The sequence below is a fragment of the Ranitomeya variabilis genome, chromosome 1 (assembly GCF_051348905.1).
Source record: "Ranitomeya variabilis isolate aRanVar5 chromosome 1, aRanVar5.hap1, whole genome shotgun sequence".
In the NCBI taxonomy this organism is placed as follows: domain Eukaryota; kingdom Metazoa; phylum Chordata; class Amphibia; order Anura; family Dendrobatidae; genus Ranitomeya; species Ranitomeya variabilis.
In genome coordinates, this window is record NC_135232.1 from 298,931,352 (window position 1) to 298,947,801 (window position 16,450).

The 16,450-nt window shown below is 40.7% G+C and overlaps 1 protein-coding gene across 1 annotated transcript in view; it reads right to left on the reverse strand.

The window, feature by feature from the left end:
* Positions 1-16,450, reverse strand: part of SGSM1 (small G protein signaling modulator 1) — a 331,551-nt gene that overhangs the window by 62,196 nt on the left and 252,905 nt on the right. The window contains exons 10-13 of the mRNA XM_077295680.1: positions 13,264-13,331; positions 11,638-11,801; positions 7,849-7,978; positions 1,952-2,090 (exon numbers count right to left, since the gene is read on the reverse strand). Of these exons, the coding sequence (XP_077151795.1) occupies positions 1,952-2,090; positions 7,849-7,978; positions 11,638-11,801; positions 13,264-13,331 (501 nt within the window). The remainder of the gene's footprint in view (positions 1-1,951; positions 2,091-7,848; positions 7,979-11,637; positions 11,802-13,263; positions 13,332-16,450) is intronic.

Below are 16,450 nucleotides of genomic sequence, written 5' to 3' on the forward strand. Positions count from 1 at the left end.
TGTTTTGTGATCGCTTGGACTCGTGTGGACTATTGTTTTGTTAGCTGGCACAAGGATTATCGGGAGGTGCCCCCGAACCTGTTCCGTTAGACTAATTGTGGACTCTGTAGATCTACCTGCATGTGTTGTTCCAGCGTTCTTGATAATAAATCTGTGGAATCATCCCTTGGCCTGTTGTCCCTTCTTGCTCTGCCGTACACCCCGTCACACCGTGTCCTGAGCCAGCGGCGACTCCGGCACCTGACCCCCATAGCGCGCCGGTGTCCTCGCCTGCTTAGGACACCAGCACCTCTCCCCCAGCGACGAGAGGTGAGTATGTCTTTTTTTAAATCGCAGCAGCATATGGGGCATATTATTCTATGGAGCATCTCATGGGGCCATCAAACTTTGTGCAGCATTATATGGGGCATAATATTCTATGGAGCATCTTATGGGGCCATCAACCTTTATGGAGCAGCATTATATGGGGCATAATATTCTATGGAGCATCTTATGGGGCCATCAACCTTTATGGAGCAGCATTATATGGGGCATAATATTCTATGGAGCATCTTATGGGGCAATCAACCTTTATCGAGCAGCATTATATGGGACATATTATTCTATGGAGCATCTTATGGGGCCATCAATCTTTGTGCAGCATTATATGGGGCATAATATTCTATGGAGCAAATTATGGGGCCTTCAACCTTTGTGCAGCATTATGTGGGGCATAATAATCTATGGAGCGTCTTATAGGGCCATCAACCTTTGTGCAGCATTATATGGGGCATAATATTCTATGGAGCATCTTATGGGGCCATCAACCTTTGTGCAGCATTATATGGGGCATAATATTCTATGGAGCATCTTATGGGGCCATCAACCTTTGCGCAGCATTATATGGGGCATAATATTCTATGGAGCATCTTATGGGGCCATCATTAACCTTTTATGCAGCATTATATGGGGCATATTTTAATATGGAGCATCTTATGGGGCCCATCATGAACTGTATGGAGCATTATATGGGGCTCCTGATTCAATATGGATATTCAAAAACACAACCTACTGATATCTCAATTCATTTTAATTTTATTGGTATCTATTTTAATTTTTGAAATTTATCAGTAGCTGCTGCATTTCCCACTGTAGGTTTATACTCGAGTCAATACGTTTTCACAGTTTTTTGTGGCAAAATTAGGGGTCTCAGCTTATACTCGGATTGGCTTATACTCGAGTATATACGGTACTTAATTTTCATAAAAATTGTAACTTGGTGAGTAAGTTTAATTATTTATTTTGTACTCAGTTCTGAGCTGGGCACTTCAGAGCAGCAATCTTCCAGAAATGTCTTCACAAGTTTGCTCTGGTAAATTGCAGTCAGGGAAGTGTAACCCCAGGCACTGTACAGAAATTTGATGTACATTAAAGCTAAAGATGACACTATACATTAGATGTACATCTGACGAATGTATCTGGGCCTCCCAACTCTATCCCAAGGACAGAGATAAAGATTGCGGTGTTGGATTGCTCAGGGGAGAAGCAGGAATAAAATAAGAGAAAATGGCTACATATAACCTGGTGACAGGTCCTCTTTAAGAGCGCAAATACAGTTCTGAATGATATAGAAACTCATCTGGTAGCGGCTTATCTCCAAGACAACAGAATGGACAGTCAATGGAAATCCAACATGCCAGATCATTCTCGCTCTCTTTGGAATGCCCACATACACATTAAAAACCCAAACGATCCCACTAATAAAGTAATTTTTCCTTTTTTTTTTTTTTTTTTTTGTAAGTATTTTTCACAGGTTGTTGCTATGAGAGGGTCTGAAGCAAATAAAACTTATTTTTATCATATGTCCACATCATAAACAATGGCCCAAATTCACTATTAGTGTGTTGGTGTTACATCAGAAGTTGAAACTTCTATTTTTAGCAAAAAAACTAAGACTAATTCATGCACTTACCTCTCATGATTGCATCCATTGGATGGACCTCCATCTGAAGATCCACTATGAGAGCATGAGGAGCAGGAGGATTTGCGAGTACTGGGCTGCCACATTGAAGGCAACCCAACCCCTTGAGGATCTATAAAATCCTGAGGCACTAAAGAGGAAAATAGCATTAGAAAATGTACTGAAAATCCTGATCAAAAACAAATTTTCAGAATCTGGGGCAAATCACTGCTGGTAATAGATTTGATTTAATAAAGCGATTTGTTATACAATCACGAATGTGCACTCTCCACGGGAAACAGGAAATATATCCAGTGTCTTTTATGCAACAGACTGAATTGGGAAGTGAGTGAATCTTTACAACACTGAGTAAATCCATGGCACCTTCAACGAGCTAAAAGTCTCAATAAGAGGTCTAGCTTGTCATAATGTAAGAGGGACTTGTAAACTTAGGCTATACTTCAGTTCATAAATAGGAAGTGTGTGACCACACTCCCTTTTAAAAGTGCCAAGTATAATCTGACCATACTGAATTGATTTACTCAAGCAATCATATATTTTTTTTAGTCAAAGTTTGTTCAGGACATTGATGACAATAGTCACAAAAGGGTTAAACTCTTTCTGTGTTGTTTGGGTGATAGAGAATAACCATGAATGGAAGTGCACATTCGAAGAAGTAGCTGTAGCTGTAAGATGATATCTGTATCACATACCATCAGGAACACAAAGGCAGGTTTTTAATCAATAGATTTTAATTATTAAAATTTGAAAAACAGGATCTGAATAAATGCTGAAGGCAGGGTCACTCAGAGGGCAGCCGAGATGCAAGCGCAATGCGGCTTCTTCAGCAAAGTCACAGTGTCTTTCAAGTGTACATTGTACGCTTATTGTTAACGGCTGCACAGTTCCTTCATGATCATGCAGACATTAACAATATGCAATCGATCTAGAATCAATTTTGTTATAATCCATTTGACATCCGCTTCAGATGTAATGAAGCTGAGTGTCGACTGCTGTGTGTGACTCTACCCTCACTGAGAAACAGAAGCTGCAAGTGCTGGAAAGCAGGCACTTTATGTTCATTTATAACAGCTATGATTGAACAGTAATTGGGAGAATCTGCATAAATTGTACTGATCAAGAGGCAGTACACTATTAACCATAATTTTAAGCATTTAGAAATGAGTTTGTGTAAAAGGAGAGGTAAGATGTATGAGCTGGTAGCCATCATGCCACCATTCGTAGAAACTGTACTGCAGAGGAGGATGCGTATGTGTTTGTGCATATATATATATATATATATATATATATATATATATATATATATACACACACACACACACACACACACACACACACACACACGTAATATATATATACACATACATACATACATACAAATATATGTACGATAATATCTCACAAAAGTGAGTACACCCCTCACATTTTTGGTAATATTTTATTATATCTTTTCTTGGGACAACACTGAAGAGATGACACTTGGATCTAATATAAAGAAGTCAGTTTACAGCCTGTATAACAGTGTAACTTTGGTGTGCTCTCTAAATAACTCAACATACAGCTATTAATATCCAAAAGATAGAACCAAAACGGAAGCTTTGTGCCAATTAAAAAACATGAATTTTATTAGTAATACATTAAAAATTCTAGTAAAGTCCAAATGACAATCAGTGGAGAAACATAAGACAGAACATATACTGTCTGCTGAGGAAATACATATATAGATACACCTATCCAACATAAAGTGTTCCCTAATAAATAAAGCCCAGTAAAGAAAGAAAAAATATATAGATAGTTCAAGCAAATAATAGCCTAAGTGCTAAAATGCACAGTATTCCATATATGTGGGCTAGATGGAAATGCATGGGTCAGCACTACATGTCATATATAAGCTGGGGCTACAAGATATATATAATAGAATAAAGAGGTATATTAACCTAAAAGAGTATAAATAAGCCCTAGAGAAGTTGACAATAGTGCCACTGTATATAACTTAACATACTGGCCACATTGTAATGCTCAAATATAAGGCATAATATAGGTATATAGAATAATGCCACTATGTATGTCAATATACTGACCACATGCTAGATAATGCACAAACATTAGGCATAGAGAGAGGTGAGAGTAGGTTTACCTGTAACAGCAGAACAGTAAATGGACCCCATGCTGCTGCGTGTCAAACACAACGATATCGCTAGCCAGGACGCTGCAACGTCACGGATCGCTAGCGATATCGTTGTAAAGTCGCTTAGTGTGAAGGTACCCTTAGTCTGCTTCTCTTCAGCAACTTGCAGGCTTTCTCGTGCATTATCTTTAGAAGAGGATCTCCTTCAGAGATGACAGCCATGCAGACAATTTGATGCAGTGTGCGGTGTATGGTCTGAGCACTGGCAGGCTGACCCTCCACCTCTTTAACCTCTGCAGGAATGCTGGCAGCATTCATACGTTTAATTTGAAAAGACAACCTCTGGATATGAGGCAGAGCACATGCATTCAACTTCTTTGCTCGACCATGGCAAGGCCAGTTCCGAGTGGAACCTATCTTTTTAACCATTGTCCTGTGTTGGTCATCGTGCTGCAGCTCAGTTTTAGGGTGTAGGCAATCTTCTTAAAGCTTGGGCAATCTTTATGTACAGCACCATTTCTTTTTTTATGATCCTCAGAGAGTTCTTTTCCATGAGGTGCAATATTGAACTTCCAGTAGCCAGTTGTTATGTGCTACGCAGAGAAACCCAGCAAGACTGGCACCAAATAAAAATCAAAGGCGCAGCCACAGACGCACATGGCGCAAGCTGACCAGCTAGATGGGCCCTTGAGGACCGGGAATACTCTGCACCCTGCTCCCAGAGATACCTGGCAGCTGGCGATGCAGCCGATGCCTCGTCTAGAACCAGATGGGTACCTCTGCAAGAACCCCTGGGAGTGTAGCACAAAGAGACCAGGGGAAGAACCCTAAGGAAAACCCTGAAAAGAAGCTACCAATATTGCCTGCACCACTCACCTCCAAAGCACATAGGAACTGCAATAAACAGCAAAGACCTGATCAGGGAGCAGGGTTAAATAACCCGCCTGATGCTGAAGGAATTGATAAGGTGTTGACTACCTCCCAATCATCCCTAGAAAACCACTCTCTGCTACCTTTCACAGCAGAATGGACACAATCCCACCACTGCCTAGTACCAGAAACAGCAGCATCCAGCGTTGCCTGGCAACTGGAGAACACAGGGTCCCATGTTCCCCGGGCAGTGAAATCCGTGGGAGATATGGCTTCCCGCCTCCTCACACATCCAACTACTCCAGAATGCAACACTCCAAGAGATTGGAACGGTTTCCCTGCATGCATGGCAGCTCCACCTCCAATGACGGCAATTGCGACTGGAGCAGCGTCACACCGGACCCAAATCATTCCCAGTTGGGTGCACAGAATCACAATCCCTAACACCAGTATGAGAAAGTGTGAGAATGATAACACCACATTTAACACACCTGCTCCCTATTCACACCTCAGATCTTGTAACACTAATGAATCACATGACACTGGGAAGGGAACATGGCTAATTAGGCACAATTTGTCCATTTTCATTTAGCGGTGCACTCACTTTTGTTGCCAGCGATTTAGGCATTAAAGAGAACCTGTCAGCAGGATTTTGCTAAGTAAACTACAGGCACTGTCATGTTAGTGAGGTTACTCTGATTTAAATGATACCTGCGGTGAAGAAATCCGTTTTGTGGTTCTTGTGTAATGTTTGTATGAAGTTTTCATTTAATGAGATGTTCATGCTTTGGGGCGGGACTGTAGGCAGGTCTTATATTGGTGTTCTAGGCCCGCCCCAAAGCACAAGCGTGTTCATCATCATAGAGATAGACACAGAGACAGAGAGAGACAAAGAGAGTAACACAGACAGAGAGAAATACAGACAGAGACAGACATATAAAGACAAAGAGACAAACTCTCTCTCTCATACATAAACCACTCATACGTACGCAGCCCCTTCCAGAGATCCTGCCACAGCAGCAGAGTATGTAAGTGACCCCCACCACAGCAACGCAAAGTATGTCAGAGACCCCGCCACAGCATCTCTCTTCTGTCTCTAACTCTCTCTGTGTATCTGTCTGTGTCTCTCTCTATGTCTGTTTCTATGCTAACGAACATGCTTGTGCTTGGGGATGGGCCAGTGGGCAGGTCTTTTCTTGGTGCTCTGGTCTAGAGCACCAAGATAAAACCTGCCTACAGGCCTGCCCCAAAATATGAGTATATTATTAAATGAAAACTTAACACAAATATTACACAAGAACCATAAAACGAATTTCTTCACTGTATCATTTTAATCAGGGTAACAGCGCCAACATAACAATGACTGTAGTTTACTTAGCAAATTCCTGCTGACAGGCTCTCTTTAATGGCTGTGTGTTGAGTTATTTAGAGGTCATACCAAATTTACACTGTTATACAAGCTGTACACTGACTACTTTACATTGTATCAAAGCGTCATATCTTCAGTGTTGTCCCATGAAAATATATAACATATTTACAAAAAATGTGAGGGGCGTACTCACTTTTGTGAGATATTGTATATGTACACACATATGTGAGATATTGTATATGTACACACACACACACACACACACACAATGCTGATGAAAACAACCTGCATGTGTCCAGGTACAGTAAGTCATCAGATTTGCTTGAAAAGATGTTGGTGTCAGCACATACAAAAGCAAAGAAAGTGTGTTAAAGCAAACCCGGGATGTCAGGGGTATGGCAACACTCCTCAGCATGTGTTTGGACCATTGAAGTTTGACTTTCAGGCCTCATATGGTAGGCGGAGGTGAAACATGGGGAATGTGTTAAAGAAAGATGAAAATGATGGTGAACTGTAACTACAAACAAAAGAGAAGCATAATGAGAATACTATACAGTCATGCCAGCATTACTACTCAATGACGTATGTTGAAAGAGCATTTTCGCATTTAGATATTGGCCCTGATTTATCATTGCCATTGTGACAATTTGCTAGTTTTGTACCGTTTTATGTTTGTACCCAATTCATTATTGTATTTGCACTTTTTTAAAGTCTACTTTGTCTAGTTTTGTTTTCCGCTGGGTGAAGCAGCAATTCCAGATGTTTTTGCCTGGTTCATCAATTGCGTCTTTTTAAAGTCTCAAAATTTGACAATTTCACTCCAGTCCACCCCTGCTGTGTTTTCAAGTACATTCAAATTTTGGCACAATTTTTTGCGACTTTTCATGCCAAAAGTCACAAGAACAGTTCATAGATAGCAAAGAAGCCAATTTTTTGACTCTGCACCAAATTCATGAATCATATGTACCATTTTGATGAATATGGTGGTAAAAACAGCAACTAATACCAAGAGATTAAAAAAGGACTTAAAAAAAATGCAAATGATGAATCGGGGACCAATGTCTATAGATTTTCAACTTTTGGTTACGGTAATTAAATGTTAAAAATAAATCCATTGATCAAGTTACTGTATTAAATTTCCATTCCTTAAAGGGATTTTCTAGGCCTGTAATATTAATGACCAATTCTTAGGATAAGTCAGCAATAACAGATTGGTGTTTGCTTAATTCATGACACCACCTATGATTAACTGACTGAAGATGATGCCGCATACTGGAAGTAGCATAGCTCTATACATTGTACAGAGACTGCGAGTGATACCGCACGCTTTCTATCATACAAATGAATGGGTAAGGGCTTGCAGTACAATTCACAAGTACTACACAATGTACAACTTTCAGTGTGCTGAAAAATCAGTGGTAGAAAATACCTTTAACTTGAGTCTGCTAGAGGGTTTACAGAGGGGTTAAATATTCTAGCTTTATCAGATTATCACAACAAAATGTACAATATTCTCCATACCAAACTCAGATTGGCTCCCTGGGTATATTATTCTGAATACATAGTCTGTTGCTTCGTCTTCTTCCTTATCAGAGGTGGACTCCGAAGAACCCTGAGGACTCCTCTTTCTCAGCTTGGGAAATACTTTGCCCTATGTTATATAAAAATGAATAAAAATTACGCAAAATTTGACAAAATAAAAAAAAAGTTTATTATTTGATTCAGTAATTTCAAATTTCAGGCTTCACGAAAAAGTGGATGTTTTTATCATTTTCAAATATACTGCATAAAAAATATAAAACACAGTACAATGAAAAAAATGAGTGTCTTACTGATCCACAAAAGAAAATGGGAGCTGCACTGCACTGCACATCCATATTTCAGTATTCCACCCTCAGTGGTAAACTTGGATTTGTAATAGGAAATTTGCTAACTGGAAGCCAATTTTATTTTTTTATTTTAAAAAAACAGTACATTGTAAAACAGAGTATAAACTTGCAATTAGCTTTAATCATTACAGATAGGTAACAAGTGTTGAATTAGCATATATACAGTGGGGCAAAAAAGTATTTAGTCATTCAGCAATAGTGCAAGTTCCACCACTTAAAAAGATGAGAGGCGTCTGTAATTTACATCATAGGTAGACCTCAACTATGGGAGACAAACTGAGAAATAAAAATCCAGAAAATCACATTGTCTGTTTTTTTATCATTTTATTTGCATATTATGGTGGAAAATAAGTATTTGGTCAGAAACAAACAATCAAGATTTCTGGCTCTCACAGACCTGTAACTTCTTCTTTAAGAGTCTCCTCTTTCCTCCACTCATTACCTGTAGTAATGGCACCTGTTTAAACTTGTTATCAGTATAAAAAGACACCTGTGCACACCCTCAAACAGTCTGACTCCAAACTCCACTATGGTGAAGACCAAAGAGCTGTCAAAGGACACCAGAAACAAAATTGTAGCCCTGCACCAGGCTGGGAAGACTGAATCTGCAATAGCCAACCAGCTTGGAGTGAAGAAATCAACAGTGGGAGCAATAATTAGAAAATGGAAGACATTCAAGACCACTGATAATCTCCCTCGATCTGGGGCTCCACGCAAAATCCCACCCCGTGGGGTCAGAATGATCACAAGAACGGTGAGCAAAAATCCCAGAACCACGCGGGGGGGGACCTAGTGAATGAACTGCAGAGAGCTGGGACCAATGTAACAAGGCCTACCATAAGTAACACACTACGCCACCATGGACTCAGATCCTGCAGTGCCAGACATGTCCCACTGCTTAAGCCAGTACATGTCCGGGCCCGTCTGAAGTTTTCTAGAGAGCATTTGGATGATCCAGAGGAGTTTTGGGAGAATGTCCTATGGTCTGATGAAACCAAACTGGAACTGTTTGGTAGAAACACAACTTGTCGTGTTTGGAGGAAAAAGAATACTGAGTTGCATCCATCAAACACCATACCTACTGTAAAGAATGGTGGTGGAAACATCATGCTTTGGGGCTGTTTCTCTGCAAAGGAGCCAGGACGACTGATCCGGGTACATGAAAGAATGAATGGGGCTATGTATCGTGAGATTTTGAGTGCAAACCTCCTTCCATCAGCAAGGGCATTGAAGATGAAACGTGGCTGGGTCTTTCAACATGACAATGATCCAAAGCACACCGCCAGGGCAACAAAGGAGTGGCTTCGTAAGAAGCATTTCAAGGTCCTGGAGTGGCCTAGCCAGTCTCCAGATCTCAACCCTATAGAAAACCTTTGGAGGGAGTTGAAAGTCCGTGTTGCCAAGCGAAAAGCCAAAAACATCACTGCTCTAGAGGAGATCTGCATGGAGGAATGGGCCAACATACCAACAACAGTGTGTGGCAACCTTGTGAAGACTTACAGAAAACGTTTGACCTCTGTCATTGCCAACAAAGGAAATATTACAAAGTATTGAGATGAAATTTTGTTTCTGACCAAATACTTATTTTCCACCATAATATGCAAATAAAATGATAAAAAAACAGACAATGTGATTTTCTGGATTTTTTTTTCCTCAGTTTGTCTCCCATAGTTGAGGTCTACCTATGATGTAAATTACAGACGCCTCTCATCTTTTTAAGTTGTGGAACTTGCACTATTGCTGAATGACTAAATACTTTTTTGCCCCACTGTGTGTATGTATATATATATATATATATATATATATATATATATATATATATATATATATATATAAACACACACACACACACACATGTACATACATGTGCATACATGTGCATCTCACAAAATTAGAATATCATCAAAAAGTCAATTTATTTCAGTTCTTCAATACAAAAAGTGAAACTCATTATATAGAGTAATTACAAACAGAGGGATCTATTTCAAGTGGTTATTTCTGTTAATGTTGATGATTATGGCTTACAATCAAGAAAATCCCAAAAGTCATTATCTCAGTAAATTAGAATACTTTATAACACCAGCTCGAAAAATGATTTTAAAATCCGAAATGTTGGCCTACTGAAATGTATGTTCAGTAAATGCACTCAATACTAGGTCGGGGCTCCTTTTGCATCAACTACTGCATCAATGCGGCGTGGCATGGAGAAGACCAGCTTGTGGCACTGCTGAGGTGTTATGGAAGCCCAGGTTGCTTTGATAGCAGCCTTCAGCTCATCTGCATTGTTGGGTCTGGTGTCTCTCATCTTCCTCTTGATAATACCCCATAGATTCTCTATGGAGTTAAGGTCAGATGAGTTTGCTGGCCAACCAATCACAGTGATACTGTTGTTTTTAAACCAGGAATTGGCACTTTTGGCAGTGTGGACAGGTGCCAAGTCCTGCTGCAGAATGAAATTTCCATCTCCAAAAAGACGGCTGCGCTGACTTTGGTCTTGATAAAACACAGTGGACCTACACCAGCACATGACATGGCTCCCGAAACCATCTTGATTGTGGATACTTCACACTATGGAAATTTAATTCTCCAGCAGGACTTGGCACCTGTCCACAATGCAAAAAGTAACAATATCTGGTTTAAAAACAAGTTTCACTGTGCTTGATTGGCCAGCAAACTCACCTGACCTTAACCCCATAGAGAATCTATGGGGTATTGTCAAGAGGAAGATGAGACACCAGACCCAACAATGCAGACGAGCTGAATGATTCTATTAAAGCAACCTGGGCTTCTATAACACCTCAGCAGTGCCACAGGCTGATCGCCTCCATGCCACACTGCAATGATGAAGAAATTGTTGCAAATGGAGCTCCCACCAAGTATTGAGTGCATTTACCAAGTATACATTTCAGTAGGCCAACATTTCGGATGATTTAAAATAATTTTTCAAGCTTGTGTTATAAAGTATTCTAAATTCTCGAGATAATGACTTTGGGTTGTTATTAGCTGTAAGCCATAATCGTCAACATTAACAGAAATAAACACTTGAAATACATCACTATGTTTGTAATGACTCTATATAATATAGGAGTTTCATTTTTCGTATTGAAAAACTGAAATAAATTAACTTTTTGATGATATTCTAATTTTGTAAGATGCACCTGTATGATTTGCCAGTAGCAAGGCATTTTTTATAACATTTATATCATTGTAGGTAATCCAATAACTTTCATTGAATCACCCAAGAGGCATAATGGATTCATTGAGTTATGCTAAATCCCCAAATAGAGCCTCTGTGGCGAATATGAAAAGAGCCAAGCAGAGCTCATCGAGATGGCAAAACGTGCTGTTCGTTTTTGAGCGGATCTGCCCTTTAAACTATAGATAAAAAAAAATCTCAACAGTGCACTAATATCTGGAATACCTTTCCTCTTTGAGACCACAATGGAGGATCAAGTTGTCCATGTGGAAGTAGACCATTTTCAAGACACGAGAGAAACTGGAGGAGATGCCCGCCACGGGGAAACCTGAGGGGCGGTCTCTGTATTCCATCCTGACTGACTAAAACTACGGTGCCACCACTGTCCACTGAATATAAAAACAGATTTAAAGTGTGATTACAATAATAGTTACTCCTGCCATTGGACAATGAGGTACAGAATATGAAAAATGCTTTTCTCCTATATACCCTAAATTATTTTTATAATGAAGGCATTTTCCACCATTAACTTTTTAACTTTCTCTGTGTAACCATATAAATCAATCTTAGTCACACTGTGCTGCTCCAACGCTGCCTATTAGCTGCTCTGTAGTCATTTGTTGACATGGCCACAGCAGCCACGTCACAATTGTATGTGACTGTTGCAGCCAATTACTGGGCTCACATGTCATTCCCTTGTAAATGGCACAAGTTGACGATACCAGTGATTGGTGGTAATGGTCACAGGCTATAATCGTGACGTCACTGATGCAGCCAAGTTAGCAATGACTGAGGGCAGCAGCGGAGAGGTAGTGCTAAAGCGGTGAGGGCAACAATGATTTGTTGTTGCATAGAGTTCACCTTTGGACTTTTAAACACAATTTAAAATAAGCATATATTTATTTATGGGACTAAGTCCCTATACAAATCATACCTTTACCACATTAATCTGTCCCTCTGTTGTGCAAAAAAATGTTCCTTATTTCTATAAACTAATTAGGTTGCTGGCTGTACCTTTGGTGTGGCCAAACAGCTTCAGTGTACTGTCCCAGCCCTTGAATTTGGATAACCCTGCCTCCTTCTCTGTTGATTGACAGCGCTTGCTTGCCCAGAGTCAGGTTGTCTCGGGAGTAGGCAGGAGCCTGTGGTCTCACATGGCACACACAGCTCTCCCCTCTCTGCTGTGACTGCACACTACACAGTACAACTAAGCAGTTGCAGTTGAGAGGAGAGAGTGGCGAGCACACACATTCAAATCTACAACCTGTTAAAGGAAGTGAGCACAGGAACCAACAGTCTCCTGAGACAGCGCTGGCTCTGGACAAGAGAACACTGTCCATAAGCAGAGAAAAAGGAGAGGGACATCCAAATTCTGGAGGAGAATGGTGCACCGAAGCTGCATGACTACACCAAGGGTGTATAATTAATAACCAATACAGTTTCCTATCTTAATAATTGCAATGGATCAGTGAAAAATACACAACATAATGATGGTAATCTAAATGTAATTCGTTTTTTTGCGCACCCATTGACGTATAATGGACGAGTTTGTCCCGGAAGATAAAAGTAGTATATACTTCAATTTTTAAATTGCAGACCATCAGAGAATGTGTACAAACGTTCATAATATCAGTTTTGCATAAAGATAGCATACGGATGTTTCAACTACTCACCTGAACGAGCCCCCTTTAGGATACAATGGAATGAAAAATTTACAGTACAAAAATGACAAATCTGGGTAAATGCATGACATAATCTTCTATATTTGCACTAAACCTTTTCATTGCTGAGCCGTAGAAAATTAGATACGTTGTTCTTACAAAGCCCACAAAATAAGAATTGAATGCATACCTTGTTGGTGACAATGAAGATACACAATTTCCTCAAGACGAATAGTCATTGCATAGTCCCAATAAACACTGGAAAATATTTAAAGAAATAAAGAGATACAAATAATATAGGGGAATGTTTAACAATTTAGTCTAGCTGTATATACAGTATTTACTCTTCTAGGTTCCCTGTCTCATGATTGTTGCATACAACTATGTCTCATACACTACAAGAGGTCCTTTTGGCATACACTGGCCACTTTACCTCAGTTGACTGAGCTTTATTATATGGTCGCCCCCTGCAGAAACATTATACATTTTATTGACATGGGAGCCTATGGATGACAGATATACACTGCTCAAAAAAATAAAGGGAACACTTAAACAACACAATGTAACTCCAAATCAATCACGTCTGTGAAATCAACCTGTCCAGTTATGACACAACACCAATTGTTAATCAATTTCTCTTGCTGTTGTGAAAATGGAACAGACAAAAGGTAGAAATGATAGGCAATTAGCAAGACAGCCCCTATAAAGGAGTGGTTCTGCAGTTGGTGACCACAACAACCATTTCTCTATTCTCATCCTTTTTGGCTGTTGTTTTGGTCACTTTTGCATTTTGTCATTGCTCTTACCCCTGGAGGTACTGTACAGTAGAGTGAGGCGGTGTCTACAAAACACAGAATTTGCTCCGGTAGTGCAGCTCATCTAGGATGGCACATCAATGTGAGATGGAAATAAGGATAGCGGTGTCTGTCAGCACATTATTTAGAGCATGTAGAAAATACCAGTAGACGTGGAGGGGGACGTAGGAGGTCAACAACCCAGCAGCAGGACAGCTAACTCCTTTGCAAGGAAAAACAGGATGAGCAGTGACGGAACCCTGCAAAATTACCTCCAGCAGGCCCCTAACATGCATGTGTCTGCTCAAACTGACAGAAACAGACTCCATTAGGGTGGTATGAGGGCTCGAAGTCCACAAATGGGTGATGTACCAACAGTCCAACACTGTGCAGGGCGACTGGCATTTGCCAGAGAACACCAAGATTGACAGATTCCACATTGGCACCCTGTGCTCTTCACGGATGAGAGCAAGTTCACACCGAGCACATGTGACAGACATGTCTGGAGACGCCATGGATAACGTTCTGCTGCCTGCAACATCCTCCAGCATGACCGGTTTGGCAGTGGTTCGGTAATGGTGTGGGAAGCATTTATTTGAGGGCTGCACAGCCCTCCATGTGCTAGCCAAAGGTGCACCGACTGAGAATTACCAGACCGAATTGTGAGCATTCTCAGTCAGAGTACCTATGATGTTCCTTCTGATGCATGACAATGCTGGGCTTCATATGGCTGAAATGTGTTAGCAGTTTCTGCATGATGAGGGCATTGATGTTATGGACTGGCCTTCCCATTTTCCAGACCTGAATCCCAAACAAACACATCTGGGGCATCATGTCTTGCTCCATCCACCAACGCCACGTTGCACCACAGACTGTACAGGAGTTGACTAATGCTTTAATCCAGGTCTGGGAGGTAATCCCTCAGGAGAACATCCGCCACCTCAACAGGAGCATGCCCAGGCGTTGTAGTGAGGTCACACAGGCACGTGGAGGCCACACGTAATTCTGAGCATCATTTCCTTGTCTTGAGGCATTTACCCTGAAGATGAATCAGCCTGTAGTTTGATTTTTCACTTTGATTTAGAGCATCAGTCAAAATCCAGACCTCCAGGGAATATTAATTTTGATTTAGATTGAAATTGTTATGTTTTATTGTTCTCAACACATTCCACTATGTAATTAATGAAGATTGTAACTGGAATATTTCATTCAGTGATATCTAGTGTGAAGACACAGCACTATATCTTAATTAACCAGACGAATATTATTTCAGTAGGCCCAGGGACTTGAGTTAGAGTTAATATCAGAATGACTGTTGACCCTTATTGTCATTAATTTAATGTTCAATGGCTGCCATTTGTTGACTGATTGCTTATTAGCTATTGCAGCTGTCATAGTATTGCATTACTAGTTTTGTTCTACGATCTTTGGGAAACAAAGGCACAATGTTTGAATGTTTGTTAATATTTTGATGACCCATTCGTGCTCTGCAATATGAAGGACAATCTATATATGTTGTTTGAACACTCCAACAGTGATGGATGGCCTCCTTCCACCTTCCCCCAAGACTGTGGTGGAATGCCTAAATAAAAAGTTGTGACCTATAAAAAAGAGGATCTGCCTGTGTTCAGAAAAAGAGAGAGACAGATATTCTGCCAAGACATTCAAACATCCAGACTCTACAGAACTGCTTCAAAAACATTATGAGGGACACAGATCTATCATTCTACAGGAAACAACCTATGGGACCTCAGCCCCGGTTGGAAGAATACAGATCTGCTCCATTGACCATCGCTAAACTATAGATACGTTTGGAGAAAGCCAGAATTGGAACCTGCCGGTTGTCTGGCTCCATGGAGATGTTCGGAGAAGCCAGGTTGTGACCCTGCGGTCAACTGGTCTCGTACCTGAATGGACTGTCATCTTCCTATGCTTGTCGTTACCTCCTCTCTGTGTGTGTGCCACAGGTGGTGTAGTCGACACTAGGAGCTCTGAAGTAACAGCTGCCATTATCCCGGTGAGTAAGCGGAAGGTTGAGACTCTAATGTGCACCATTGTCAGGACTCTGAACATTTTTTACCTTTTGTGCATTACTGCCCTTTTCCAAGATGGCGTCTTTGGTCTCATGTGCACTGTGTCTTCATGCTATAAAACTCCACCCCAGCCTTCAGTCTGTGCTAGAGTACTCTGCCTTGCATCCAGCTCCTGACCTCTGATTACTCCCTGGCTATACACCTGCTCCTGTGAACCTGTGTGGTGATCCTGCTACTGTGCTCTGTGTTCCTGCTGCATACACAAGTTTCCAGTAATCCTCCTTCATCTGCTGCTCGTGTTTACTTCCATCTGCATTTGCTGCATGTTGCTGCTTTGCAATAACCTGAGACTATTAACCAGGCCTCCCTGGTTGAGCTAAGATATGATTTGAACTGCCTAATAAGCATATCTATCTGTGTCTGGACTAAGACAAGGATTTATTCGTGTCTGTGTCAAGTATCCTCAAGAATAACTGTGCTTCATAGACTTTCTGCTTGATTGCATTTTCCTCTGATGTTTCCTATAGACTGCTAAGCTGCGCTTATTATT